The 27,488-nt window shown below is 41.7% G+C and overlaps 1 protein-coding gene across 10 annotated transcripts; it reads left to right on the forward strand.

The window, feature by feature from the left end:
* Positions 1–27,488, forward strand: GALNT15 (polypeptide N-acetylgalactosaminyltransferase 15). 10 transcript variants are annotated; one of them, XM_065665997.1, is made up of 13 exons: positions 6–171; positions 1,113–1,637; positions 7,310–7,476; positions 8,183–8,387; positions 15,806–15,973; positions 16,571–16,688; positions 17,464–17,658; positions 19,395–19,510; positions 20,197–20,281; positions 21,305–21,436; positions 21,935–22,036; positions 22,864–23,004; positions 23,960–27,488. In XM_065665997.1, the coding sequence occupies exons 1-13, from the start codon at positions 146–148 to the stop codon at positions 24,104–24,106; spliced, it is 2,127 nt and encodes a 708-aa protein (XP_065522069.1). In that variant the 5' UTR covers positions 6–145; the 3' UTR covers positions 24,107–27,488. The 10 variants fall into 10 exon arrangements, with proteins under 10 accessions (XP_065522073.1, XP_065522072.1, XP_065522078.1 ...); XM_065666001.1 differs by lacking the exon at positions 22,864–23,004 and having other exon boundaries at positions 1–171; positions 21,966–22,036; positions 23,960–24,048; XM_065666000.1 differs by lacking the exon at positions 23,960–27,488 and having other exon boundaries at positions 2–171; positions 21,966–22,036; positions 22,864–22,948.

Genomic DNA, 27,488 nt, shown 5'->3' on the forward strand with positions numbered 1-27,488 from the left:
AGAGGCTGAGCTCCTCTTTTAGTCACAGAAGTTACTGTTTTCTTTCAGTGTCAGTAGTTGTTGTTCCAGTCCAAGCTTTCTACGTGTTATTCCTGGACTAACAAAACCTTGAAGTGCTGCTTGCCCTGCAATACCAAATTTATGGATGAGGAGACAACTTCAGTCTGCCAGGTGATAATTTGGCATTCTTACGTCAGTGTTAAAACCCTTGCAGCTGTAAATATTTAGTGAATATGAAATATACTCATATACTCCAGCTAGCACATTACCATAGGAATAAATCTAACCTTAAATAAATCATGTGCACTACATCTTTTATTCAGTTTAAAAAATTCTTGCTTCTTGCTCTGAGCTTTCTTAGCTTAATACTGTTACTCAGAAGCAGAGTGATTCGTGATATGCCTTGATTTCTGTTTTAATACAGCATTTTGCTTCTTATATTTCACCTCTTACAGCTTTTGCAAAGTTTTGATTTGATAGAACACGAACAGTGAGAGCACTAGGACCAAGAGAAAGACGCACACATTGCTCTGTATTATGTCTGGCAAAGTGCTTCCTGACTGAGTGCCGTAGTTATGTGTGAAACAAAGTCAGGGACCGACTAGTTCTCATCTGTTGATCACAGTTAACTTGAAGCCTCTGAACGGGGAAGAGCTGTCAGATCTGCTTTCAGAGATAAGCAGCTTCAATCCAGGCAGCAACTGCAAACTTTGAAGAAACAGGGTCTGCTCTGGAAGGAAACTATAAGAAATGGAATTTCTTTTCACTTAGAATTTATAAAGGAAAAAAATCTAAACTTTACTTACTCTTTTCATCAGATAAACATTTGCTTTCCTAACTAAGCTGGGACTCTGTATCATAAAGGATCTACCTTTTCTCACTGGATCCATGCTACGTTTTACTACAGTAAGTGCAATATTAATAGGAATGCTATATTTTGTCTGTAAATAGAGAGGAAAGCATGAAACGGCATCAGTGAAATGTGAGGGGAGCAAAAAAATCCTCTTGGCAGATAGTGAAAACCAGGGCTTTGCTGCAACCCGAGGACCAGAGTCTGAGGAAGATCCGAGTAATATTTAACATGACCATCTGTATAATTTTGTCACCAACAGTATGTTCTTGAGGAAGAAGTGCAGATATGGATCACGTAAGCTGCAGTTTCTCTTGTTGTTGCTGATGCTGGGCTTTTTGCTTCTGATGGTTACAACGCTGAATCCACCACACAGCAACCAGAGCAAGCAAGGGACTTTCCAGCCTGTGGAGTTCAACCCCCGGGAAGGTTATCAGGTGGACTTTGCAGAGACCCAGGAGATGCTGGAGACCCAGGAGGAGAGCCAGCAGTATTATCCTTTGGATGGGCTGTCACCTTTCATCTCCCTGCGGGAGGATGAGCTGATCGTGGCCGTCGTGTCCCCCACCGGCAAAAGGAACCACAGCAAGGCCAGGAAGGGCTATCGGGTAGTGAAGCAGCAGAGCAGGCGGCCGGAGGGGAAGGCAGAGGGAGACCCCGAGTCCCAGCTCCTGCCCCTTCCTCTGCAGGCTGCAGGAGAGCTCGGCCTGGACACCCATGGCTTTAACGAAGCGCTCAGTGAGCGGATCTCTCTGCGCAGGGAGCTGCCTGAGGTACGACACCCGTTGTAAGTAAAACAGCCTATTTCATTTCTGAGAGAAAACTTGTCTCTTGCCGCCGTCCCTCTGAACCTCTCCTCCTCCAAGCCCCGCGACCCTCCTATCCACCTCTCCCCTCCGGTTCGGGTAATGCGTCCCGGGCGCTGTGCGAGGAGCACTGCCGGTTCCCCAGACCCAGGGATGCTCCCAGTCGCAGGCTGCGGCAGCCCGAGACGCCCCAGCCGGGTCCCAGCTGCCCAGCCGCGGCCCGGACACACAGCCCCCGCTCTGCCCGGGACGGCGGCAGGTCCTGCCAGAGCCCACACGGCACACCAGGAGCCCTCAGGAGCCGGCTGCCGGCAACGGTGAAGGGGAACAGGGAGGGGCGTGAAGGCAGCTACGGCTTCCCTGGGGGCGCCGGGTGAGAAAGCGGGGTACGAGCGAGCGCAGCGCCCGGCTGAGGGCTGCGGTACGCCGCTACCTGCGCCTCGCGCACCCCTCCCCGCGGGCACCGGGCGGCTGAGCAGGGCCCGGCCCGGCCCGGCCCGGTCCGTCACCCCGGCAACGCGGCGCCTTGCGGGCAGGAGGGCGGGCAGCAGTGCCCCCTGCCGGCAGCGGCGGGCGAGCGCGCTCCGCCGCAGCAGATGCCGGGTAGTGGAGGGCTCCGTGTGCCCCGGGACGCCCTGCTGTCCCAGCGGCTGCCTGCCCGCCTGCCCGCCTGCCCGCCCGCCTGCCTGTCTGCCTGCCTGCCTGCCAGCTGGGGCTGGGAACGGCGAACGACCCTATGCTCCGCGCTGGGCGCCTTGGGTGTGCGGGGCTATAAGCACGAAAGGCGGCTGCCCCGCTCGGCCAGGTCCCTGACCCGCTCTGCGGCGAGGGGACTCACAGAGTCATTAGTGAAGGGACATCTGGAGATGATCCCGTCCAACCCCCCTGCCAAGGCAGGGCCACCCAGAGCAGGTTACACTGGAACGTGTCCAGGCGGGGTTTGAATGTCTCCAGAGGGGGAGATTGCACAACCCGCCTGGGCAGCCTGTTCCAGTGCTCTGCCGCCCTCAGTGTAAAGAAGTTCTTCCTCACGGTGAGGTGAAACTTCTTGTGATTTAGTTTATGGCCACTGCTCCTTGTCCTTTGCTGAGCACCACTGAAAAGGCACCATCCTCCCGGCACCCACCTTTGGGGTATTGGTCTGCATTAATGAGATCTCCTCTCAGTCTCCTCTTGACTAAAGAGGCCCAGCTCCCGCAATCTCTCCTCATAAGAGAGATGCTCCAGACCCCTGACCATCCTTGTGGCTTCCGCTGGACCCTCTCCAGTAGCTCCTTGTACTGAGGAACCCAGAACTGGACACAGTACTCCAGATGCAGCCTCACTGGGACTGAGTGGAAGGGGAGGCTCACCTCTCTCGACCTGCTTAGCTGATCCTCATGGAGCACAGCTGTAGCAATCATTCACACCTGAGAGGAAGGAACTGCCATTCATGTCCTTTCTGTCATTACAGGATCAATGATCTAGGTCCTGCAGTGTCACAGGCAAAGCATTACATGGAGCACTATAAAGTGTTTGTTCTTTCACTCCTGCCATCAGTGCCATGGTGCAGCTGGTTGGGAATGTCTTTGCAGGCTCAGTAGCTGTGTTCTCCCCAGCCCTGCTCTGCCCAGGTGCTGAACGCTACAATGCAGGCAGCCACCCCTCTGCTTCCCACTGCTATAACTCATTCTATGGCTTGACAGGCCTCACCATGGGCCCCTGCCAGGGCTATGGAGTCACTGGGCTTACGGGCTGATAATGAGTCAGGAGTTGGAGCTTTCAGGTTTTTTTAGTATAACAAGTGACCCGACAAACACTGAAAGGAAATTCCTGGGAGGAAAGAAGGTGGAGATTGGTGTGTCTGACCAGACCTGCCAACACCACTGCGGCTAGCAGCTGTGGCCAGGTTGTAAGGCCACAACAGTGTTGCATGTGAAGCCCCACATGTTACATTTGAACCCTTCATACTACATTTGAAACCTGGACACTTGAGAGCCAGTTACTCCAACTGCCCAAGAAGGGCCATTCATCACAGCTCTTAAAAATGAGATGAGGTATACCTATGGAGAGGGGAAGAGACGTTAGTGGCAACCTGGTTTGCTTGCCTCCCGTAACAAAAGCTATTGCAGCTTTCCTCCAGCACATGGTGGAAAGATGCATCAGAAAACGCAGAAGTTAAGACACAGAATATATATAACAATAATATTTCTAGTGGTCATTTTCACATGTTTAAAGACACCTGGTGGCTCTGATTTAAGTGAATAATCTTAAGGAAAAAGAAATGAAACTGTTTTCAATGCTTGCTGATTAGGTTCAGTGCTAATTTGAGCAATTACATTGAATAATGAAATGCCGAATAATTTCAGCCCTTTTTCACCATGCTTCACTAGCAACTCTTTGAACTACGTAATGTTCAAAGGAGGAATGATGACCCTGCCTGTGATGTGAGCCAAAAAACAGTATTACTTTGGCAGCTGACAGGCCATCCAACAAGACACAGGTTTAGTTAATTCTAATCTTGGTGAGATTTAAGGCATGGTCTCTTGGATGGATTTTTCTGTCTGATCAGTTACAGACCAAAGAGCTATCAACACCACAGCATATAAAGCCCAAGTTGAAAACACAGATATGAACATCAGAGGCTTTGCTGCTGTTCATATCTAAAACCAGATCTAAACCTGCAGCAGAGGTCTACCTTTAAGCCAGTGCTGTCCTTTATAGCACCACACACAAACCACAATGCTATTTTTTAGCAATAATTTACTTGGGGGGGGATGGGACTAATTCACACCTACATCACAACAGTTTCATAGCAATGTAAAATGACAGCAAATCAGTGATGAATCAGATTGTCTATTATTACTCTATTCTGACTGAATCATGCTGTTCCTAATAATGTCTGATATTATTTAGTCAGAGAGAACCCAACCAGTTAGAAGCATTTCAGTGAGTTAGCTCCATGGAATCAGTCTCATTTCATTTGAAATTGACAGCCTGGAAAAAACATCCTACCCTGGAAAGTGCTACTTGGACCTCTCTCACCCAACACCAGCATCTAACATAACCTACTTCTCTTTGCATGCCTGTCCAGGTAAATGTTTTATGCTGCTTCTCAGAAAGCAGATGCATAAAATGGTCTCTTCGAGCACTCCTACTGATCCCACAGTAAAACAGCCCCTGACAAATGAACCAAGTGCCTTGTTTTTCCCCTTTTACTTTGAGAACCAGTTTTGACACAGATAGGGTTTCTGGGTGAAGAAGCTTAATAACTTGTCCAGTTGTACTAGAAAGTTGTTCTTCCACACTAAGGGTCATCCTCAGAAGTACCTTCATCCCTCAGAGTGCTTTGTGCTGCTATCAGTTGGTCCAGCTGCTGCTGACACCCTCCTGCAACAGTGGACCCAAATCAGGCCTGCCATTGTGACTCCTATGATGGGAGTTCTGCCAGAAAAACAAAGATCTGTTTTCCTCTCTTGAGCTTGAGTGTCTAACATATCCAGGCAAAGAGAAACTCACAATGTACCTAAAAAGGTTTTGAGTTTCATTACAAAAGCATAGCTTCCACTTGAGTGCTGTTGGGAGCTGAATCTCAATGAGACATTTTCCTGAAGGTGGGTGGGAGTCGCAGTTGGCAGTGCCTTTGCTGTGTCAGAATTGCTCTCCTGTTCATTGCGGCATGTGACAACTCCTTATTTTTCACAAACGGGATTAAACCACTATGTCTCCTACCAGTCACAGCCTTGGCTTTTTGAAATGCCAACTTACGATGGACAGTCTATGAAACTGCCTCAAATTACAGGGAATATATTTCTGTATACCAGTACCCTTTTGCATTTTTCTGAAGATTAGATGTCTCTATTGCAAGTCTTTGCCAAATCTCCATGGCAACTAAACACGCACAACTTAGGTTATGTATTCAAGTACAGTTATTTTCAATTCTTTTCCAATTAAGATTCCACAACAGCCTGATTTTCTTTCTATAACCACAGCACTAGCAAAAAGGCATTGTAGCATTATGGTGGAAAATACAGGTGCTAAATAGCTGTACTGAATAATCCTGGTTGGAAGCTGTCTGGTAGTAAAAGGACTGCATCAGATCTTCACTTCTCTTAATTTCCCCTGGATTCTTCTGCCTGAAAATACAAACACTTCCAAGTCACGAGAGTCTCCTTTTCTCCATCCTGCTGAAAATGGAAACAATTACCCCGTATGAAATTGTGAAGTAACAGCTTTGTTGATTACAGAAAATCAGTAAACCAAGGACAACATGAATTCATTACAACATAAAAATCGTCAAGAAAATCTCTTTATGCAAAAAGATATTGATGTGAAATACTATAAATTATAATAAATTATTATAATTGTGCTCATTTAAAATTGATATTCCACTGTTTTTTCTGTAGTATTCATTTGTTTTTATTTGTTATTACATCATTCACCTATGGTTTCCTTTAAATGATAAGCAGCTTTGTGTCCTGGATCGTGTCTAGCATCATAGGGCCTCAGTCCATGAATAGAAGCACTAAGTAAAATGGTAATAAACATAGAAATATAAAAATTATATCCCTTACATGAGGTTCTGCTGAGTAGCTAATTGTTTAACAACCACTGTAAAAGCTGTGTGAGGATTTGCTTGGCTGTACAAAAATGCTGAAATAGCAATGGGCCACATTCAGCCAATTCTGTAATTTCTCGAAGAACTTCTTGTTGCTAGAGGTTAAATGAGTTAGGAAACCAGATAACTACTACTCAGGAAATGGAAAGATTTTAAAATGTGTTTTCTAATGTGAGCAAAGCACATATACAGGCACATTCTCTGCATTCCTATAATGGGCATTTGAAGGCCTTTTCTGGAAGACATGCATTCTTACACCAATGTAGCATGTCCTATGTCTCAGAACCAAGGCTGGTACATCAGAAAACACTTTGTTGTGAATGTGGTTTGTAGATCCTTTGCTTACATTTATGAAACACTCATTGTCTGATGAGGGTTTGTAGTTTTCATATACTGTGAGGGTGAATAGAAAGTATTTTTCAGTCTTGAGTTGTCTAAGCAACATCTAATTCACAGTTACTTTGATGGAAGTTGTTTCAATGTCATGGGTGAAATCTTGGCCCTACGGGAAAATGAGGAGTCCTGGGATCAGAATTGAGATGTTGGTTTTCTTCCCTAGGATCCTGGTCAGGCAGTGCATGGGTATACTGATCTGTTGTGCAGATGAATTATTTTACGTGCTAGTCTTAAAGGTACTGCATTCCAGTTTGCTATTTTCTCTGTTACTTGAGAAAATGTGGAAATTGGTGGAAGCTGACTGACCTGCTTTATCTCCTTCTCTGCTTTGTCTATCTTTTCAGTTTTAATTTGCCTTCTGGACCATTACTGTTTGACCTCTGTGTTTTGAGGCAGTCAGAGCAGAAGAAAGTATCCCAGAACACAGCAAAACTTTCCTCTTTTATGTATTTTAATTTTTATAGTCTCATTCCCATATTTTCACTTTATATTCCAGTCTAAGACACCTTAATACTCCCCTTTTTTCATTAGAAATTACTTGAGATCCTTAAACTGGTTTCGATCCTTGAAGGTTTAGGTGTAGCTTACAACTTTGCTCTGAGAAAAAAGTACCCAGTTGTACCAGTGTTGCCAGTGTCTCCCTCATTTGATCCCATGCAGGTGCCTACAGCAAGAATATGACTCCAGTCTGCCTACTGCCAGTGTCATCATCTGTTTCCATGATGAAGCCTGGTCTACTCTGCTGAGAACTGTGCACAGCATTATGGACACAGCCCCAAAGGCATCCCTCAAGGATATCATCCTGGTTGATGATCTCAGCCAGCAAGGTATCCCCCATTTCTCTGTATGTGAGCTCTTTTTCCAAAGTTTCAGGGAAGAAGCTGTCTTCCTCCAAGAAGTGCACGAGGAAAGCAGGAGACAAAGAGCACGCCCAGGAAGAGAGCTAAGCAGAGCCCTGAGCTGGCTGCCAGGTTTCACTCTTCAATCCCTAGAATTCAGCTTAGCCTTTCAATTTTTGAATACTTTCTTTTTTCCCCCTCATTTCCAATCATCCTGAACTTTTTTTACTTTAAAATAAAATCATAGTATGCAAATTTTAGTCTTCCCACTGGACCAGATCTGCTGTCATAATTTCCAGACTTGGACTTTGGCTGAAGCATAGAGTGGAAAACTCCACATTGCTAAAGCAATCCAAGAGCCTGGGAAAGCCAAACACCTGTAGTGTCTCATTCTGATCTGTGCTTTTTATGAGATTATGAGAACAACCACCTTTTGCTAAAAACAGGGTAGGAGGCTATAAAGTTTCTTACAGGAATAGCTTCATACCTAGTGAATCTCAGTTTCCATCAGTCTCTACTTCTCTTTGGCATTTTGCTGCTGTGGGGATATTTAGAACCTGGCTTACTTGGCTGGGTAAAACAAATGCCCCCAAAGCATTTTACCAGCAAGATGTATCATCTACTACTAATTTGCTTTTCTATAACATCTTGAATCAAAGCTAAAACATTTTGGTAACCATTCTGTTTCTGACAGGGCCACTGAAATCAGCTCTAAGTGAATACATTTCTAAGCTGGATGGTGTGAAACTCATTCGGAGCAACAAGAGGCTTGGAGTCATCCGAGGTCGGATGCTAGGAGCTGCACGGGCAACTGGGGATGTGCTCATCTTCATGGATTCACACTGCGAGTGTCAGAAGGGCTGGCTGGAACCCCTCTTAGCCAGGCTGTCCAGCAATCGGTAAATATCCTCCTGACCTTGAAGCTCCTTCATATGCCAATTTCTGCTAAAAGAGATGTACCTGGGAAACTTTGGATATTTTTTTCTTATCCTCTATTGGTTACCTTCTTTCTTCTGGTCACACTGCTTTTGTTTTCTGCATCACTCTGATGTGTGAGAAGCAGGGTAGGTCACTCAGCTCGTAACCCTCACTTCACATCCAGCATCACTAAACTGTGAGAGTTTGTATCCATTTAGAGCTATAAGAAATCTTGCTGGTGGTCTGAATTAAAAAGGTTGCAGTCTCAAGCTGTTCACAAATTGGCAAACAGCCACCAGAGAAACTACTGCAAGACTTCATCATTTTTACTTTTTAGATGTCTTGGTGATGAAACCAGGGATGAAATGCTTTGTCCTGCTGAGCCAGTTTGGCTACGTATCAGTGTCATCTGTACTGTCTCTGAAGATACAGATTCATATTTTCTGAGTCTTCATGTTTAGGTTGGTGTTTGGCCCTGCTCTCTAACGTACAGCTGAGCTCAACTATTCAGTCCCCAAGCCTTTCAAAGAAATTAAATCATTGCAAATGTTTCAAGAATTACATAGGAGTAAAACCTTTATTAAATGGATTTTTCTGAGAGAAAAATATTACACAATAACATCTCTATCATTACCCATTTGCCATTTGGAAAAAAAATGAATTGCTAGAGAGAGTAAAATTAAAAAATTCAACCTTTAAAACTCTTACCAGACTGTTAAATAGTCATACTAAAGACCTTCAAAGGCTCTTCCTAGAAAAAGAAGCTGGAACAAGCTGCTTTTAAGGCTGATTATGTTTGCTTATAGGACAATTAATATGAGTTTTTTAGAAATTATAACATCATTCAGATAAAAACAGTACCAATACTGAAAGCAAGAGTAATGCTGCCCTAGGATGTCAGGGATATTCTTTTTAAAAGGTCCTCCTTGGAAAAGCAGATAGTTTTTTTGTCTGCTGACTTATTAGACGGTTTATTACGACTATGCTTCATGATTCTTCTGCCGTGAGCTATAGTCTATTGTTGATGTTCATGCAAAACTGTCCTTATTCAACATGGTATTGCTGAAATTAAGAGAGTTACAGAAAGTTAGGACCCCACCATACGTGTGGTGATTCACTCTCAAAAAATACCCCTTTTGAGGGAATGCAAAGCCACTGAGCCTACTACTGCTCTGAGATTTCATGAGAAAGGGATTCTCTTCCTCTGTAAGGGCCCATATGCTCATTCATTCTTCCAGGAGGGCAGAATTTAACACTGAGTTAACTAATGGCTAATTGGATTAATGGAGCAAAGCTGATAGAGCGTTTGGTTAATAGTATGGCCTAAGCTATTCCTTTCTGTATGCTGTAGCAGTCACTGAGTCTGAGCCTGGAGGCTTTGTCACTGCTAGTGTAGAGAACCTGTCCCATTCTCCTGTGCACAGGGAAGACATGCTCTGGAGCACCTGGCAATCACTTTCCTTCCCTGTCCCTCTTTCCCCAGCTGAAGATTGGTGATAATAGCACTGACCTGATAAGTTAATTCGTGACTTTTCTTACATTGCTTGTAATGCTTGCATGGAGATCACTATGGAAATGTAAAGCATTAGCATAGTCAACCCGGCCTCATTTAGCAGTCGAGGAGCTGTTAAATTGAACCATGTGTACACCCAGAGACTACCCAAATGAGGTAAGTACAGTGAAAAAAAAAAGCTCATAGTGACTGGAGAAATATCCGTATTTCCTCTTCTTAATGTACTAGTCAAGCTCCTACTCAAGCACTTTTGCTGAAGAGACAGGATGGGAAAACAATCACCCAGAGTGGGTGAGTTGTTTGCTGGCAAGGCAAAAAGCAGCCTTTCCAAAGCTCAAACCTTTGCAGCAGCTTAACTGAGCTGGAAGGAGATTTTAACTTTGAAAATTGTGATTAAGCCTAATTTTCTAGATTTCTGATCAGATCTGCAACTTACTGTGACCTGTCTTCTAGCGATGCTGAGAGATCCTTACCCAGACTGAGACCTCACTGTGAGCTGAACATACAAAAGCAGAAATCCCTGCAGTTCTTAGTAGACTGTGGTAATTACAGATGGGACAAACATGAGAAAAATTATCCCACTTTAACAGGTATAGAAATACTGGACAGATATTTGACATTTCACCTCCCTACATGATGGCTTTACTCACTAACCCAAACAAAATTCAGAAAAGTATTCTTTCTAAACTCATTACTCATGCATTTATGGGCACCTTGACTGGGACTAGTTCTGTGAAGCATACCTAACGAATTGACTGGGAAGCTGTGCATCAGCTTAGTATATTGCCTGGAGAATGGTTCAATGGTTTGTGTAGCATCCTGTGACATTTTGATTGTTCAAGGGTGAATACCATACATATCCGGACAACATTAGAAAATTCAATGAAATGCCTCACAGAACATTTCATTTGACAACTATTTGTGTTCCAGGCTAATTCCAGGTGAGTAGCATGGTGCATAGTAATGCAGCTGTGCCATTATTACAGTCATCTTTCAAGGCATTTGCCTTTTCCAGTAGACTGCAGGAGACAGCTGCTAGAATGTGTTCGGTCCAAAGGCAGTGAAAGGTGGAGAGGGCATAGAATGAACTGTGCCATGAAGCCTTGAAAAGATTCTTTCTTCAACCTAAAACCAGTGACCATCATGCTGAAGCAGGATGGCTTTTTAAAAAATAGATCCTAAATGTGGTTCCTGAGAATAATTCATGAAAGCAAAATGAGCCTTGATTATATTCTTGACAAGGAATTCCACCTCTTAAAAAGCTATAGGCACCATAACTGTGGCAGAGGAACGGCTTGCAAAGGGGTAGCTTGCCCTTAGGATCTTTCCCCTTTCTCCTTGTTGCAAGGGCTGACTCCCCCTGTGTTGGTGCACTGCCCACACCACAGTTCAAATATCACATTAGGAAACAGCAGCATGTGGTATTATTCAGAGAAGCCTACCTAGTTTCTAAAATTCAAACGCCTCAACTTAGGACTGTGATTCTAGGTCACTAATCTTTAACTGAAATGCTGTTAAACAGTAAGAAATTAACACAGCAGTGGAAAGGTATCTCATCCACTCCCACTAGATGCTCTCATTCCACTCCCATCCACTCATTCACTCCCAATGTTTACGCCTATTCAGGAGTGAATTGGAGCCTCTGCTTGTAGATACAGGAGTTCTGCTGTCCAGAAAATTTCTGTGTGCTTGTAATTTTATGGTAATACACTAGAGAGAAGGGAAATACTTTGCACTACAGTTTAACAGGTCCTTCATCTCTTTTCATCTGATTCTCCACTTCTCAGTGGCCTATATCCCAGCTTTTTGAATTACCGAATACATAAGCCATCTGTTTTCTACTTTTTCTCAGACTCAGGGAAGCATGATCTTATCCATCCAGAGCCCGCAGAACCCCAGCATCTGAGCATGCAGTTCCTTGCTATTCTCCTTGTTATGAAAACTTTCCATATACTTCACATATAACAGCCTGCTTCCTGGGACAACTCCTTTTGCTGATCCTTTTATGTCCTCCATTTGCCAACAACACTCACTTCAAATTCAGTAAATTAATGTTCTGCATTCACATGGTACATTAGGTGAAGATATGCTATCTCTTTACAGTCTTTCACAGTTGATCAGGATCAGCAGGTGACCTATTTTAAAGAAGTTGAGGTAAAGAATCTGAAGACAAGAATCTAAAACCAAAAGCAAATATTACTGCCAAAAGTAGGAGCTATGAGGATTTAGGCATGATCTATGGCACGGTGCCCTGACTGTCCAGTGTGAAAAGCTATTGCTTGTTCCTACAGATTTTGATACCCCACATACAAATGTGCATATTTTAACAAAGAAGACAGGTTTGAAAGATTATTTTTTTAAAAATAAAGCACTCCTTTGGCAGACTACCTAGCAAAGATCTGAAATATATGTTTAGTGCTTAGCACATGAGTGGTCCATCAATTCAAGGAGGCTGTTCATATGCCTTGTGTTAGTCTGGAGCTGGTCTGTAGAGCAATATTTGAGTAAACCACTCTGAAACTGATTGAGGAAAATATGTAACTTTCATGTTTGGGTTTGGGGTCTTTTTGTTGTCGTTTCTCCTTGTTTAAAGGGGGTTTCAAACATATTAAGATCTGTTTCTTTCCCAGCAAAAGAAAGCACAAATCAATGAAAAGCACTTCCAAAAACCAGTGTATCCAAAACTTCAAAACAGATGTGTTAATGAAATCTTTCTCTCCTCATATTACTTGTTCTAAAAATAGAAAAGAACATAATGTTCATGGTGAATGCAAAGGGTCATGGGAAGACTTTTGATTTGCAGTTGTATTTGGTTGAGAAATCCCAAACCAGGAAATTGTTCTTGTTTGGGTTGCTCTTTTTCATGGAATTGTGACCTTTTGTAGTTCATGTGTGTTCCAAGCATTTGAAATATGCAGAAATGAGTCAAATGGTTCAAAGCCTTGCTGATAGTTGTGTTTGAATTTCCTGTTTTTCCCTTTCCTTGGATCCCACAGAGCAAAATTAGCAGTAGTTTGCCAGTGTGTGTTTCATTTCAAAGTGCCGAGAAGCTGCTGACTGTCTGCCAGTTACCCAGTTAAAACGAAACAGAATAGCTAAGAACATTTTCCAGCTTTCAATTGCCTTCTGCTGCAAATTTGCCTTTAGACTCAAGCATCAAACTATCACTGAATATGCAGAAAACAGATATGTTATTAAAAGGAAAAAAACATTAATACCAAAAGAGAGGTAATGCACTGCTTGATTAAGATTAAAATTGGACATTGACCAGCTTTCACACAAGATAAAGTTACCAGAGTCCTCTATTTCAGGTCACAAAGGTACTCCTAACCTTTATAGTTTTAAGGTGTGTTTCTCTTGGTTTTAGCAGAACTACACCAGTCTATACTAGGTGAAGACCTAACATTACTCACCAGGGTAGAATGTGACCCATCCAGTGAGCTATTTGCAGCTGTCTTCAACACTGTAATTTTCTGTGTCACAATTTGCAGACAGTTTGGATAATCGCTTGGTCTCCAAGCCATCACAATCCATTACAACACTGCAGGAATTTTTCTTGAGTGGCATTGAAGAATTAATACCCAATTACAAGCAAAACAAAAGCATGCATAAAAAATAAACTATTGTTGCAATAAAAACTACTGCTGTGGTGCATATTCTTATGAGCAATTGCACTGATACTAGAAACATTGGAGTTTCGAGTTTTATAGTGGCAATAAATTTAAGGTAGATGCAAAAAGGACAGGTTTCAAAGGGCTAAAATTCTATGAAAATGTAGGATAATCTGAAATGTCTGGATCATCTGATCCAGAATATGTTTGAGCATAACCGAGTATGCACATTGTCTCTGCCTGAACTATCTCATATATGCACATGTGGTCTAGTCTTCATGGTCAAAGTTTTTTGAATGGTTTAGTCTACATTGCCTCCATTGGCTTCCACTCAAATATGCCCTCCTGATATTTCCTTCTTCACTCCAAAATGGTAAAATAAAGTACCCTGGGGTTATTCGTTCTTCAGTCCTGTCTGGATGAGATGGATAAACAAATAGCAATAGATAACATGCATTTCAGCAAGTAGCATCAAACGGAGGTGGGAAGTACACAGTGCCAACTACACTCCTAACCACACAGTTGTCAGATACTCATACACTGGAGAATGCAGCAGGCTGCTGAAATTACAGTGACTTTTCATTTTTTTGAAGGTTAGTCATACAAAATCCATTTAATTTGTGAGCTGGATTTTCCCCAGCATATTAAAGAAAAAAGCATCTGCTTGTGTGAGTCTATGAGGACACTGCCTTTTAAGTAACTTCTAGAAGCAGTTAGTTTTCATGCTGTTAGTGAGTAAAGGTTAAACACAGCTTGCAGTAGGAAGGCTCCTGCTGCCTTGAGTTGGAGGTGGTTGCTCCTGTCCTGAATACAAACTGTGTCACACGGGTATCATGAAGAGGATCAGGGGAGTATATCAGCTTTATTGTCTTTACTATCATTTCTTTCCATTTCTTCTTGAGTCCTGCAGGCAAATAACAGCAAATAACTGCCTTAATGTGCATGCCTACAAATGTGGCAGGTGACCATGAAATTGTCTTATCTATTTATGAACCCAGTGCTTGTTTCTAAGAGTGCCTATTATTGCATATTGCAAAGGCTGGATTTACACTGAATGGAGAAATATAATCACTTCTTTATTTTAAATCTTTCTGCTGTTAGTTCATCACAGTCTGTTCTTATTAGGAAACAAAGGAATAACTGAGTCATTTTAATACTATCCTCTGCACTGTTCATCTTCATACAATTCACTAACAGTAGCCTGTGTTTCTCCTTGGGCTTTTAAAATATGCTACAGGAAATGGTAACTGTGATAAAGCAAAGTTTGGAGTTTCCCCCCATCCTGATACTGAAAAAACATTATTGTAGTGATTGTAAAGGCAGAGAAGATATGTCAAGATTACATTAACATGACCTGGAGCTACCATCTTCCTCGGCTGGCTGGTCTCTGCCTCAGAAAAGTAAAAAGGGCAAAGTGCACTGGAAACTCCTGAGATGTCCTTTCTTTACTGATAATACTATGTTTTAAGCATATTTCTCTCAAGAGTGCTCTTGACCAACTTATAAATCTTAAAAAGAGAAGATAAAACCTCCTACTTTCGGCCCCAAAACTATTAATTCAATTTTTCTCCCTCAGTTTTAACAGGAAGTTATTTTCTAGGGCAAGAGCTACTCCAGAATGATTTCCTATATGGATTCTCTTGCTCTAGAACACAAATTGGAGTCATGCTGCTTACAGTGCAATGGCTTTGTTCTAGCTCTTAAAAGTAGATTCCCCACTGTGACAGTACATTTGCAGGAGTATTTTAAGCATGTGATAAAATTTGAACAGAAACTGATTTATTAACTCAGTGATAAATGTTTTTTGCAAAACAACCAGCAGAACAATATAAGGGTAAGTAAGTGACCAAAAGCAACAAACTCATGAAGTGTGTTGAGTATCTACAGCAAAATCAAAGGATTGCAAAGTGAGGTCAAAATTATCTTTTGCTCTACACTTTGCATCCCTGCAAAGCCTATAACATAAGAGACTGGGGCCTTTGTGTGAAATATAAGAATTCTGATGGCTAACTCGCAGCAAAATCCTGAATAGCTTTATATGACAACACAAGTGCAGGTTATCAATACATTATTGATCTTTAGCTTCCTCACTGCAGCCTCAGTATTCCCATGCACTGAGCACCTGAACTTCTACCAGCTGGGAAAGCAAGGGCACTCAACATTTAGAGAAATGCCTGTGTCTGACAGTGTCAAAGAGGAGAACACTGTTTATTAATAGAGTTTTGAACTTAATTTGTGCTTTAGCTTTGAAAATCAAGGCTACTGTCTTTTTCAGAAACAGTGTCGTCTCCCCCGTCATAGATGTCATAGACTGGAAGACTTTTCAGTACTATCACTCAATGGGTCTGCATCGAGGTGTTTTTGATTGGAAACTAAATTTTCATTGGGAACCAGTGCCAGAGCACGAAGAGAAGGTACGACAGTCTCCCATCAGCCCTATCAGGTAACAGTACATCAGCCAATTTGTCTCTGCTCAGCTCAGCAGCAAAACTGCACAATTTGGCTCATCTTCCAGCTAACAGGAGAGAGACATGGTTACTTGCATATGCTCAGCGTATGTTTTTTTAAGGGATAGGCTTTTGGTTTACGCTGACTTTGTCTGGCCCTTAGTAATCATTCTAACTAGATTACAGTCATACTTTAAACAAGACAAATATATTTAGCACATACAACTAGTACACAACCTGATCAGACAAGGTGTGGACGCTTGTAGGGAAAGCAAAAGATGGGTCATACATAGTTAAAACAGATGTCTTAATCATGATCTGTTTATCTCTTGTTTTGGTTGTACATGTATGTAACATTTCTCACTGTTATGAGCCCTATTTGATAATTCAGCTCTTTGCTCCCTCCCCCAAGCAAATCCTAGAATTAGGTTCTAGTTGTTTTTTCTTTTGGTTAGATAATCAGTTCATTCTAGATTCCAGTGATCATAGAATCATAGAATCATACTATCGCTACGCAAATGGTGGGATTTTCACCCTTTACATAATTCCCTATCCAAAACTCAAAGCATTCACCTCCAAACTTTTCTATGCAGGAGTCCTGTGGTAGCTGGTGCAGTGGTGGCCATGGATCGACACTACTTCCAAAACATTGGAGCTTATGACTCTGACATGACCACATGGGGAGCAGAAAATCTGGAGCTATCTATAAGGGTAAGAACCTTAATTTAAAACATCAAGCTGTGATAAGTATTGGCTTTTAAAGAACCTGAATGAAAAGTCAATCAGTAATTTATGAAAGCAGTTATGTGCAGAACATCTTGGGGTATGGGACTAAGACTTTCCTTGCAGAAATCTATCCCCACGCTCCATGATCTGTCAGGACTATATCAGAACATGCGGCTGCTGTAAGTTAGGAGCATTATGTCAGGAGAAGGAAGTTTCATTGGCTATCACTATCTTCCTGAGGACTGAGTCACTGGTTTCAGCACCTTCTCAAAGCTGCTTAGTCTTTTTTTGGCATTTAACATGCACCAAAGGAAGAATAGATTTATTTCTTTGCCAACCTGTAGTTTAAATACCAAATTGTTTATATTAAATTGTTTGTATTGATTTTTTCTGGATACAAAGAGGAACTGATATTAAAAAGCAACGAAAGCTGCAGACACAAAGGGTGTAGAGTCTTTAATGTTCCAGACAAAAGAAGGTGTCTCCCTGGTGTCTTCACTACACTGCACTGCTCGTGCACAGAAAGACATAAAAAGCCTATAAATAGCCATACTCAGTCAAATCAAATGTCTGATTGCCCAGTATCTTCTCTGCCTCTGTATTTGTGGGAAACAATGTATGAAGAAGCACGTAATAATGCTCTTGCTGTTTCCAGCCATTAGCATTTCCTGAGGCAGAGTCTATAGTAAGGGAGCTTCTCCTGTTCAGATATAGGTAACCTACATAAGGTAAACTCTTTTCATGCTTTCATGTGTTTCAGACCTGGCTCTGTGGTGGCTCTGTAGAAATTATTCCATGCTCCCGAGTTGGGCATGTCTATCGAAATCACTTTCCCCGTGCTTTCTCCTATGAAGATGCCATTGTGAGGAATAAAATCCGAATAGCAGAGACCTGGCTGGGCCCTTTTAAAGAGAACTTCTACAAGCACGACACAGTGGCTTTCTTAATCAGCAAGGTAAAGACATCTGTAGTGGTTTGTTTCTGAGGGAACGAGTGTGTGTTGAGGTAGTAAAGGGGGTGGAATACAGGAGGGGGTGTCAGCATGCAGTCAAACATTCTATGTGCATGGTGCTGGGCATAGTCTTTGTATGAAACCTTCCAGTGGAAGAGCTGTCAGACCAAGAAGGAAAGAAACTTATGCCTAGGAGTTGTTTGCTGAAGTTATCAAATCTCTTCGAGTATTACTCCTCCGAGTGACTCCTTCAGCTTGCCCAACAAGCTCTGATTTATTTTTCCACTGATAGGATGTGGAGGGTTGCAGTGCACCTGAAGTGGAAGCTAGTGGCAGTGTGTGCTCAAAGGGCCCTCCTAGAAGATTAATTTGTCGTAACTGAAGGTCTTCCTCGTGTGATTCATGAGGATATTCAGTAATATTCATGGGTATGTGGCAAACTGGTGCCTCTCCTACTGAAAGAGGACTTATCTGAGTGGTTTAGTGCCAAAAAAAGGTGGTTTTTTTTTTTCTCCCTGAACTGGCAGACATCCAGAAGCACCTGCCTGTAACTGAGAAGGTCTGATCTCAACGTAGCCTTTATTTACATGTTACTTTTTCATTACAAGCATCACTCAGACAGCAGTCTGACCTCCAGGGATCTGGATTCCCAGCAGCCTGTAAACCAAGACAGGCTTACAACCAGGTGTGTGGTGTAGCCCTGGCATGCAGCCACACTTGAATCATCTGCACACCCACCAACAACTGCAGAATGACCACACTTGATTTTAAATCACTGTATAATTCACTGCAATTTAGGGTCAGTCAAGGGACTGTATATCCCATGTATTACAAACCAGTGAATGTTTGTTGAAGAATCATGCAGCTGTGGTTAATGTTGTTAATGGTAAATTGTTGATAATGTTAAATTGCTAATGTTGCTGCAGCTCTCTGGAATTCTCTGGCTCCAGTACCTTTTCTTATAATGATATCCTGTCCTACAAGCCAGTGGACAAACTTTGGGCAGTTTTGAATGAAAACATATCATTCATCTTCCTATTAATTTAGCAGTGCCATGCTTCTAAGGCAAAAAAGATCCACTGAAACACTAAGACAAAGCATGGCTAAGTTATTTGCAAAGTGTCCCATTCATTTTTACTCCTGCATTTCAACCCTGCAGCATTGGCTATCACCTAAGAAAGCCAGATCAGCAGGAGCTGCATGACTGGGGAGAAGAAAAGAGCTGTGTGTCAGCCTAGTCTGAACTCCTCACGCTCCACCAGTGGACCTGCCTCTCAGCCTGCCTGAGTCAGCCTGCTACAGTAATCCTAGAGTCAGAGTCCATCATGTTTCCCTTTTCATTCTATTTTCACATTTTTTAAAAGCTTCTCCCTCTTTATTTGAACTCCACTGGCCAGGCACCCATTAACTGACTCGCAAGTGTTACAGCCATGTAATTGGAAGGAGAACACTAGGCCAAGTCTTTTAAGATGGGCAGTTAGGCCCTTAAATCATTTAATAATTTCCTGAAGGCCTTTCTTGTCAACTCAGAAGCAATTTTCTGTACTAAAAACTACAGCCACCAATGATGCAGTTGACTAGCTGTAAGCACCATGACCTTTTGCTTGAAAGTTCATTCTAGCCAGTATACTCTTAATACTTCTAAGTATGATGCTCATTCAAACGATCAATTTTATGATCTCTGTGTTCAGCATACCATAACATAAAAGGCCCTTTTCTTTTGTTCCTTTCTTTCACAGCCAATATTTTCAGTATGTCAGTGCAGTGAGATGTTACTCAAAAGACACAAGCAAGTGATGACATTATTGACGCTCAGCTGCAGATGGGCCCTGCGGGGATTTATTGCACTGAGAGGGTGAGCGGAGCCACCTATTGGCCACCACAAAAATATCCGAGAGCCCCCTACAGAAAATAACCAGTGGCCCCGTTTAGCTTGCTTTACAAGTCTTCTTGGTTTACGGTCTGAATCACATCTTGCACAGGATGCCTGTGGCATGAGTGTTCATGCAGATGAACAAGGCTCTTCCCAGCTCTCTACTATTTCAGCCACTGTCTCTTTTTCTCCTTTTCTTGTGTGGCAGTTGATATATTTCCTTTACAAGAATAGTTTCCTTTCAGATTGGTTTACACTGATAATTATTTTCTTTACATTATTTACCACTTATTCAGCATCAAATGCAGAATGTAACTAGTATGACAAAATGAGATTTACTGCCATCACCTTCTTCAGCCAAAGCAGTCTCATGAGAAACACCTCATTTTAGGGGAGCATTTTACTTCTTTATTTCCCTTTTCCAAGAAAACCTCTTGGGAGCAGGTTTGTGTGGTGCAAAATTGCTGAACCTTGTTGTTACGCTTATTGAATTTAAGATTGAAACTAAACTACGAGGTTCTCTAATATATTGCAACTCTCAAGCTTTGCTGGTGCAGCTTACAGCGGCTGGCAAACAGTGCCACACGGCGTGATTGATCTCTTCAATCACTCCCTGCCTTCAGAAACTGATACCTCTCCCTTCATATCAAAGGCCCTTCATTTGTCAGTGTTTTCCAGGCATGGAAAACAAAGCCCTTTTCCCTTTCTTACGGATGCAGAGAGATAGCTGGTCTGAGGAAAAGTTATTTACAGGTAATTCTTTGCTTATGTTACCAATTTTAATTTCTGATGTAGGAATCAGTCCAGTTTCCTGGAATCCAAGCCTACATTTTTAAGAAGTAGAAAAGTGAAGGGGGAGGTCTACAGCTGGCGAGAAAGAGCAGAGAGACTCAAGGGTGGTGAGGTATTTTAGCATTTGAGCACTGAGAGATTTAGAGAAGTGTTTCATGCAATTCTGAAGCTGAAGGGTTAGACACTTACCTGCCTAGAGGTTTTCAGAAATGTTAGTCATCTTCAGTGCTAAATACCCTCAAATATTCAGACTGTCAGTCCTTTGCAGTGCAGATGCTCACTCTATTTTCACCAAGGGTTGAAGGCACTTGTCTTTTTTCAGAACAGAGTTGCTACCAGGAAGGGCAAGAGTTGATTTTGTGTGCGTGTAATTCAAGAAAACACATAAATCGTAGAAAAGGTTTTATGCCTTTAGAGCCACAAAACACATTCACTTACAAGATTTATTAACTATCAGATAATAATGTGATAGACTTTATTTTGGGTTAAACTCTCTCATCACTTAACATCCTCCTATCACGGAGGACTGAAAATAACTGGGTAATTTGGTCTGTTAAAAGCCAGGAAATAGAATTTTAATAGATGGGGCAAATTCTGTACTGAATGACATCTAATGCAATTCCACTGATTTCAGTTTAACAAATATCAAGCTTGGTCCTGACTTTTTAATTTAAAAAATGACCAAGTTATCTTGAAGTATAATAATAATTTTTAGAGGAAATATTTATTTTCACAGTGTATGCTACTTCTGAAACATTTGCTTCCATCATAATGCCAGATTAAATGCTGTTTTAACACAAAGTTGGAGGAAGGCTATAGCTGGTCCTCCTCCTCTGTGTACTAATAATAGATATATATCAGTATCTATAACATGCAGGATAGAAAAGATGATAGAAATAATTCCTATGTAGTCATTTTCACTTCTAACATCTCTTAACACAAATATACCAGTAACCTTGTTGTCCCTATGCCTTCTCCATAAAGGCAGAGAAGCCAGACTGCAGTGAGCGCCTTCAGCTACAAAAGAGACTGGGCTGTAGAAATTTCCAGTGGTTTGTGTCAAATGTGTACCCTGAGCTCTCCCAACCTGAAGACATACCAGGATTCTCTGGCAGGGTAAGAGAAAATACGCTATTAAGAATGATCAGTGGGTTTGCATTGTTCAAAGACCACAGTATTGCTTCCATGTACTAAATACTCAGCATAAAGTAAGAGGCTGTTCCTGCTTTGAAACATTTGTCCAAACAGACCATGCAAGAAGGATAGGAGGGGAAAGAAGAGAACAGCAGAGACAAACAGCTGGTCACATAAACACTGAAAGCCAGCCAGGAGCTGAACCCAGATTGTCTACAGCTCAGAGGACCCTAACCTTAGTTTCCTTAGGTCCCATTAGTAAAGGAAAAGAATTGTTTTGCCTCATGCAGATGGTCTTTTATATCAGATCAGTTTGCAAGATCAATATGCAAGATCTAGTTTGAGAGAAAAGAAAAAAAAAGCCTGAATTATGAGCAAAAACATATATCATAAAGGGATACAATCACCAAAATAGTTTGCTGAAGGATATTTTGTTTGTATCTGGTTGTACCTTATTTCAGTATAAACCTTTACTTACAGCTTTACAATACTGGTGTTGGCTTCTGTGCAGATTACAGACCTGGAAGAGCCATTGAAGAAGGCTCTATCGAACTCTTCCCTTGCAGTGACAGTCTAACCCAGGTACTGTATATTTTAAGTATATAGGCACTGCATCAGATTTAGGGAACCATTCAGAAAACAGTAACTCCAACATAAAAATGACTGGTTGGCATTAGTGGAAATACTGATGTGTTCAAAATTAGACATGAGCTAAGGCAATGACGCCCAGTTTTCTGCAGCTGAGTGTCATTTGAAACACCGCAGTGTTCCACCTGTCACTGAGGCCAGATACCCATGCTTTGCTCCAGCAGACATCATTAAGTGCCTACTTGCTAGGATGTTTGGTGGTGTCTGGAGAACAAAGACTGGGAGTAAAATGTAACAATACCAGAATAATGGGGATGGGTTTCTTCATTAGTGCCTAGCTTAGTGCCTAAACTGCAGTCAAAAGACAGCAGTTCATGTAGGCTCCCAGGTTGGCATTAGACTATCACCAAGAGAAACCAAACGAATACAGACTGCAGATATTTACTCCAAGTCCCAACCAAATTCTGCTGCCTACATGGAGCTCAGAGTGAGCTGGAGGCACATTTCTAACTGCAGTGTGTGCAGACACTGGCAGAAACACCCATCTGTTCAAATATTTATTAAACCGGAAAATTTTATTATATGATGGTTTTACTTTATCCATAATTACATTCCACAAAGCCTTACCTTAGGTAAATAATTACAACAGAATTAGCTAGCTGAGGGGATCACTTTGCAAGGTCAAGGCTGCTGGGTCACCATCACTCATGTTTGGGTTGCATCTTAGCAAACATGTACAGGAAATTATTTTTGGAATTAGCATTTAAAACTGAATTGGGTTGTCCTTCAATCTTTGTTCAAACAAACCCTCCCTTTTCCAGCACTTTGAATATAACAGCATGAAGGAAATCCGGCTTGGTTCTGCTCCACTGTTTTGCTTAGATGTCAGACATGGGAAGGTTATCCCTCAAAACTGTACAAAGGAGACAGACAACAGTCACCAGCACTGGGATGTCCAGGAGGTCAGTAGTGACTGCTGTGAGGGGAAGGCAGCTGATGGTGACTGTGGGATCACTGGGTGATTGGCAGGATTCTTGTGTGGGGAAAGGATGAGGTATTTGCAGGGGAAGTTTCACTTGTGTGCCATTTATAGCCAGGAAATTTAGGATGCCTCTTGTCCCTCTACACTGTCTATGTGAAATAAATTTGGTTTAAAAACACAAATTACAGGAATCCTACCTAAATTCATATGTCCTTGTTTTAACTGTTTGTCTTACTGGCTTTATAGGAATAGAATCAGAATCAGTGGTTGTGAAAATAAGAGCAGGGCAAATCTTGCCCACTTCTTTTTGACAGGAAGGCTCTGTAAATCCTGGATCAAGTCAAATGAGAGCCCTTTGGGAGCAGGGGAACATTAAATCTCCTGCATCCTAAGAGATGAGCAAACTTCCTATTTAGAGGAATTTGGTATTATTGAGTGGACTTCACTCGGCAGTGCAGGAACTCCTCTACAAGACTGAAAAAAGTCATGCTTTAGGGCAGCCTTGGAAAATAGCAGTGACTGTAGTTGTAGGGATGCTGCAAACCTCTGGTACAGTTCCTGCTGTAATTTGTTTTGATTCCTAAGGAAGCATTGGTCCTTCTGAAAGTCTGTGGTCTGTAGGTCTGTAGTTGATGTTGATGACAACCTGTACCCACAGGAAACAAATAGTGGTGGAAAGAAATGTATTGGGTCTGTACCTACCAGTCCTGTGCGCTTTGAAAGGAATTATGAATACTCACCATGCCCTGGGCTAAAAGCTAAACCCAGCCATTATGTTTAGAGCAATACTTCAAAAATTTGAATAACCAGTCATTACTGGTGATCTATTGTATGTAAAAAGTTTCAGAAACATGGCCTAGCTTTTACTGGACATCCCTTCTTTTTTTTTTTTTTTTTTATGTGTTCTTTTTTTCCCTTCTTCTCCCATCTTGTAGAATGGAATGATTGTCCACGTCCTTTCTGGCAAATGCATAGAAGCAGCAAAGAGTGAAGATGAGAAGGACTTGGTTTTGTCTGCATGTAACAAGAATGCCTATCAGGTGTGGCAATTTGAACGTTCCCATATGCTGCGCCAGAGATGACTGACAGGTCTCTGTGGAGGTCAAGCCTCCAAAATCTAACATTACTTCTGTTTGGGATTTAAGATATATTTCCTGCATGGGCAAGAACAATGTTATGTGTTTGCTGTTGCATGCAAGGAAGTTATGAAGGTCTCTCCTTTGAAAGCCTGGCTCAAATAGTTGCCATCAGTTCCTTGCCTATTCAGCTCTAGCTAAAAATTCTATTTATTCTGTGAAGCAGGGAATAAAGATACTGTGAGCATCAAGGGATTCTCAACTCTGCTATTGCAGAAGACACTTGAGTATGCCCTTTGAAGGAAATGGAAAATTGGCTACCAGCCAACTCGTCTTCAGCGTATTCTGTAACTTGTGAGGATACAGAAAAACAAATGTTTGTGAAACTTCTGAAACTGTAGGAGGAAGCCAGCCAAACCAGGATAAGAATTTAGCCTTGTTTTACAGAGCACTTGACTCGCAAAAAACAAAGTAGATTTTCTATGCACAAAACTAGTAGAAGTTTTCACATGTAATAGCTCAAATTTTGTGTTCCAACCAGCCTGAGCCAAATTTCTACCCTCTATGAGACTGCATAGAACATAAATTAGCACTTAATTAGGCACTAACTGCTCTAATTGATTTGGAATACCAACAGTCCTCAGTGTTTGGCACACCCTTCCTTAAATCCTTTGTCCACAGTCTGATTTGGAGGGGAGAACCAGACTAAAATGTCAACATCTTTTGGTTTTGTTTTCATGCAATTTAAGAACAACTCTTCAGGAAACTTTTTGTGGACTATGGGAGATGATTGAACTAGATTAGAAAGAAGGGTAAGAACTTCCCTGCTTATTTTGAAATGGAAAGTATCAGTGGCATCCATTTGCTCTTAAAAAGCTACAGTGACAGAAGTGCTGGCTGAAAACATCAAATGAAGGGAAAGAGCCTGTTTCAATAGTGGCTACCTAAGAAGAAAATACTGGTGCCTACTTCCACTTCTTGCAGCATGAGTTAAATCTCTCACACTGTAAAGGGTAAGGGCATCATTAACAAAGCTTAATTTGGTTTTGAGACTCTTTTTTTCAAGAGATTATTTTATTTTTTTTTTAATGTAAAGCACATTGTTTGAATGTTAGAGAAAGGAAGAACAGCAGAATGTCCTGCTCAGAGCCTTCCAGTCACCTACTCTTGTTAAATAGTAATAAATTGATTTCAGGCATATAAAATTGATTATGACAGAAGACAGGAACAGCATTCTGTGTTGTGTTGTCCAAAACATTTCCCAGTGGGGTCTCTGCTTTGAGTGCTACAGATTCTACACCATGTTCAGGCATTGCTCCAATCGTCCTAATTACCACTTACTCTTTGATAGCATCAGGATCTAGTACCATTTGCTGCTGTGTCATTTAAAGTTTCCTGTGATGTTGTTGACAATGCTTCAACTTTCAGCTGAAAGGATGGTAGCAACTTCTTCCAGAACCCCAATTGACCCCTCATCATTGCCCAAACTGAGGGTAAGAAAAGAGAACTTCTAAAATGGCATAAAAGCTGAGTGAAATGCTGTTTTATTGACACGTGATTCCTTTGTTTTAAATTATAAGTATGCCAGATTTTTAAATTATGTATTATTTATTCTATTGTGGATTCTACACTGGGAATATCATTCCTTCAGCATTTAGCTTAATGTTAAAAAATGTGTATACAAATATGATCACTGATAACAAGTGAGATTTATCACAAAGAAGAATGAAAATATTTTTTGTTTTGAGAGGAAATCTTTGGAATTAAATTGAAGAGATGTGGACATCCTCTACTGCTTTATAACACAATGATCAAAACCTAGAAAGTAAGGTTTGCTGTAGATACGCGTACAAGAGAAAAGTATGTTACATTATACCTCTTCCAACAATAAAATGAAAATATATGGTTTGGTACCATTTAAAAAATACTTGGTTTTATACTTGTTGCTTTTAGTAACAGTGTTAAGTGTGTGTTCAGTTTCCAAGGGAACTGAATTCCAGAGTAGAGGCCAGAAGGGTGTGTGGTCTGGTTGGTTTCCATATGGGGACAGCCAGGGGACGTACACTGTGGGCCATACCATGGAGCACGCTTCCCCTAATATAAACATTAAAAAAACCGCAACCCAAAACAAAACCAACCAGAAAAAATCCAAAGGAAAAACATCTATCCCCTGTATTTCCTAGTTTCCTTCCTGTATGCCTTTTACATGGCTGGTTGGTTGGTTGTACCAACCAATTTGTGGTCATTTACACTTTTGCCCCTGTGGTTAGATCCATCAACTAGACTCTTCTCCTCACACAGGTTGTACAAGGGGCTCAACAAAGCATCTCTGCTAAGGGTGCTGGTGTGTTTTCCTCATTTTTGCCCATCTTTTGCCAACTCAACACCAGCAGACAGCAATGCTTTGAGCATCACAAAACATGGAATTACTTTTAGTTCTGTATTTGGTCAGGGACAACATTTCATTTCTAATTCCCATTGACAAGAGGAAAATGTAAGAAAACAATGTTTCAGGCAAGCTTGAAGGAACGATTTTATCTCTGAAGGCCTGCAAAGCGCAGCCTTGGGCAAGAGCAAAGGAATTCCAGCATAACACAAGTAAACATCTTACAGCATAACTCCACCTTTTCCTTTGAATTTGGCAGCCCAGGCATAACTAGTGCTTTGAGCCAAACCCACCCATGAAGCTGAGCTAAAAGGCCAGATTCAAGAACAGGTCACCTTTCAGCTGACAGCACTTACTAAATAGCCTGGTTTATTCCTCTTTCAGCTAACTGGAAATGGAAGAATATAAAAGCCTGAAGTAATCTTCAACTTACTTTTAAACCTAAACCTAACTGATTCAACCAGTATTGGCCGTAGTTTGGGGCTTGTCCTGTTAGGTGAGGTGTCATCAGCAGTGCAGCAAAACAGAATAGCAGCATTTGTTCCATGTATTAACCTGAAATTTGAACAGGGGGAAGGTTAAAGCCACTGTTAGGATAAATCCTGTAGCACAGAAATGTTCAGGGTATCTGTCAGTGCTTCCAGGTCCTCCCTTAGAGATGCTGATGGAGCTGTAATACTGTCTGCTTACTAAAATACAATAGCTTCTATTACAGATTTCCCCAGGAAGGAATGGGGCTATGCTGAGGCAACCAGAACAAGGACAGTAACGGCCTAGATTTTCATAACAGTTGGAAGGTGACGTGAGTGAGAGCTTTCAAATTCTGCCTTCGTATCTCATTTGATCTCCAGCAATTTGATTCAAATTACAAATGTGTTGGAAGAGTGAATGTGAAATGTGAAAAAGGAGTGTTTTGCAAATACTGGTAACTTGGCTTATGTTTTTAAGCTATGCAAACTGCACACTTCTGCCCTGAATAAAGTACACCAGTGCACAGTGAAA

The sequence above is a fragment of the Lathamus discolor genome, chromosome 2 (assembly GCF_037157495.1).
Source record: "Lathamus discolor isolate bLatDis1 chromosome 2, bLatDis1.hap1, whole genome shotgun sequence".
In the NCBI taxonomy this organism is placed as follows: Eukaryota; Metazoa; Chordata; class Aves; order Psittaciformes; family Psittacidae; genus Lathamus; species Lathamus discolor.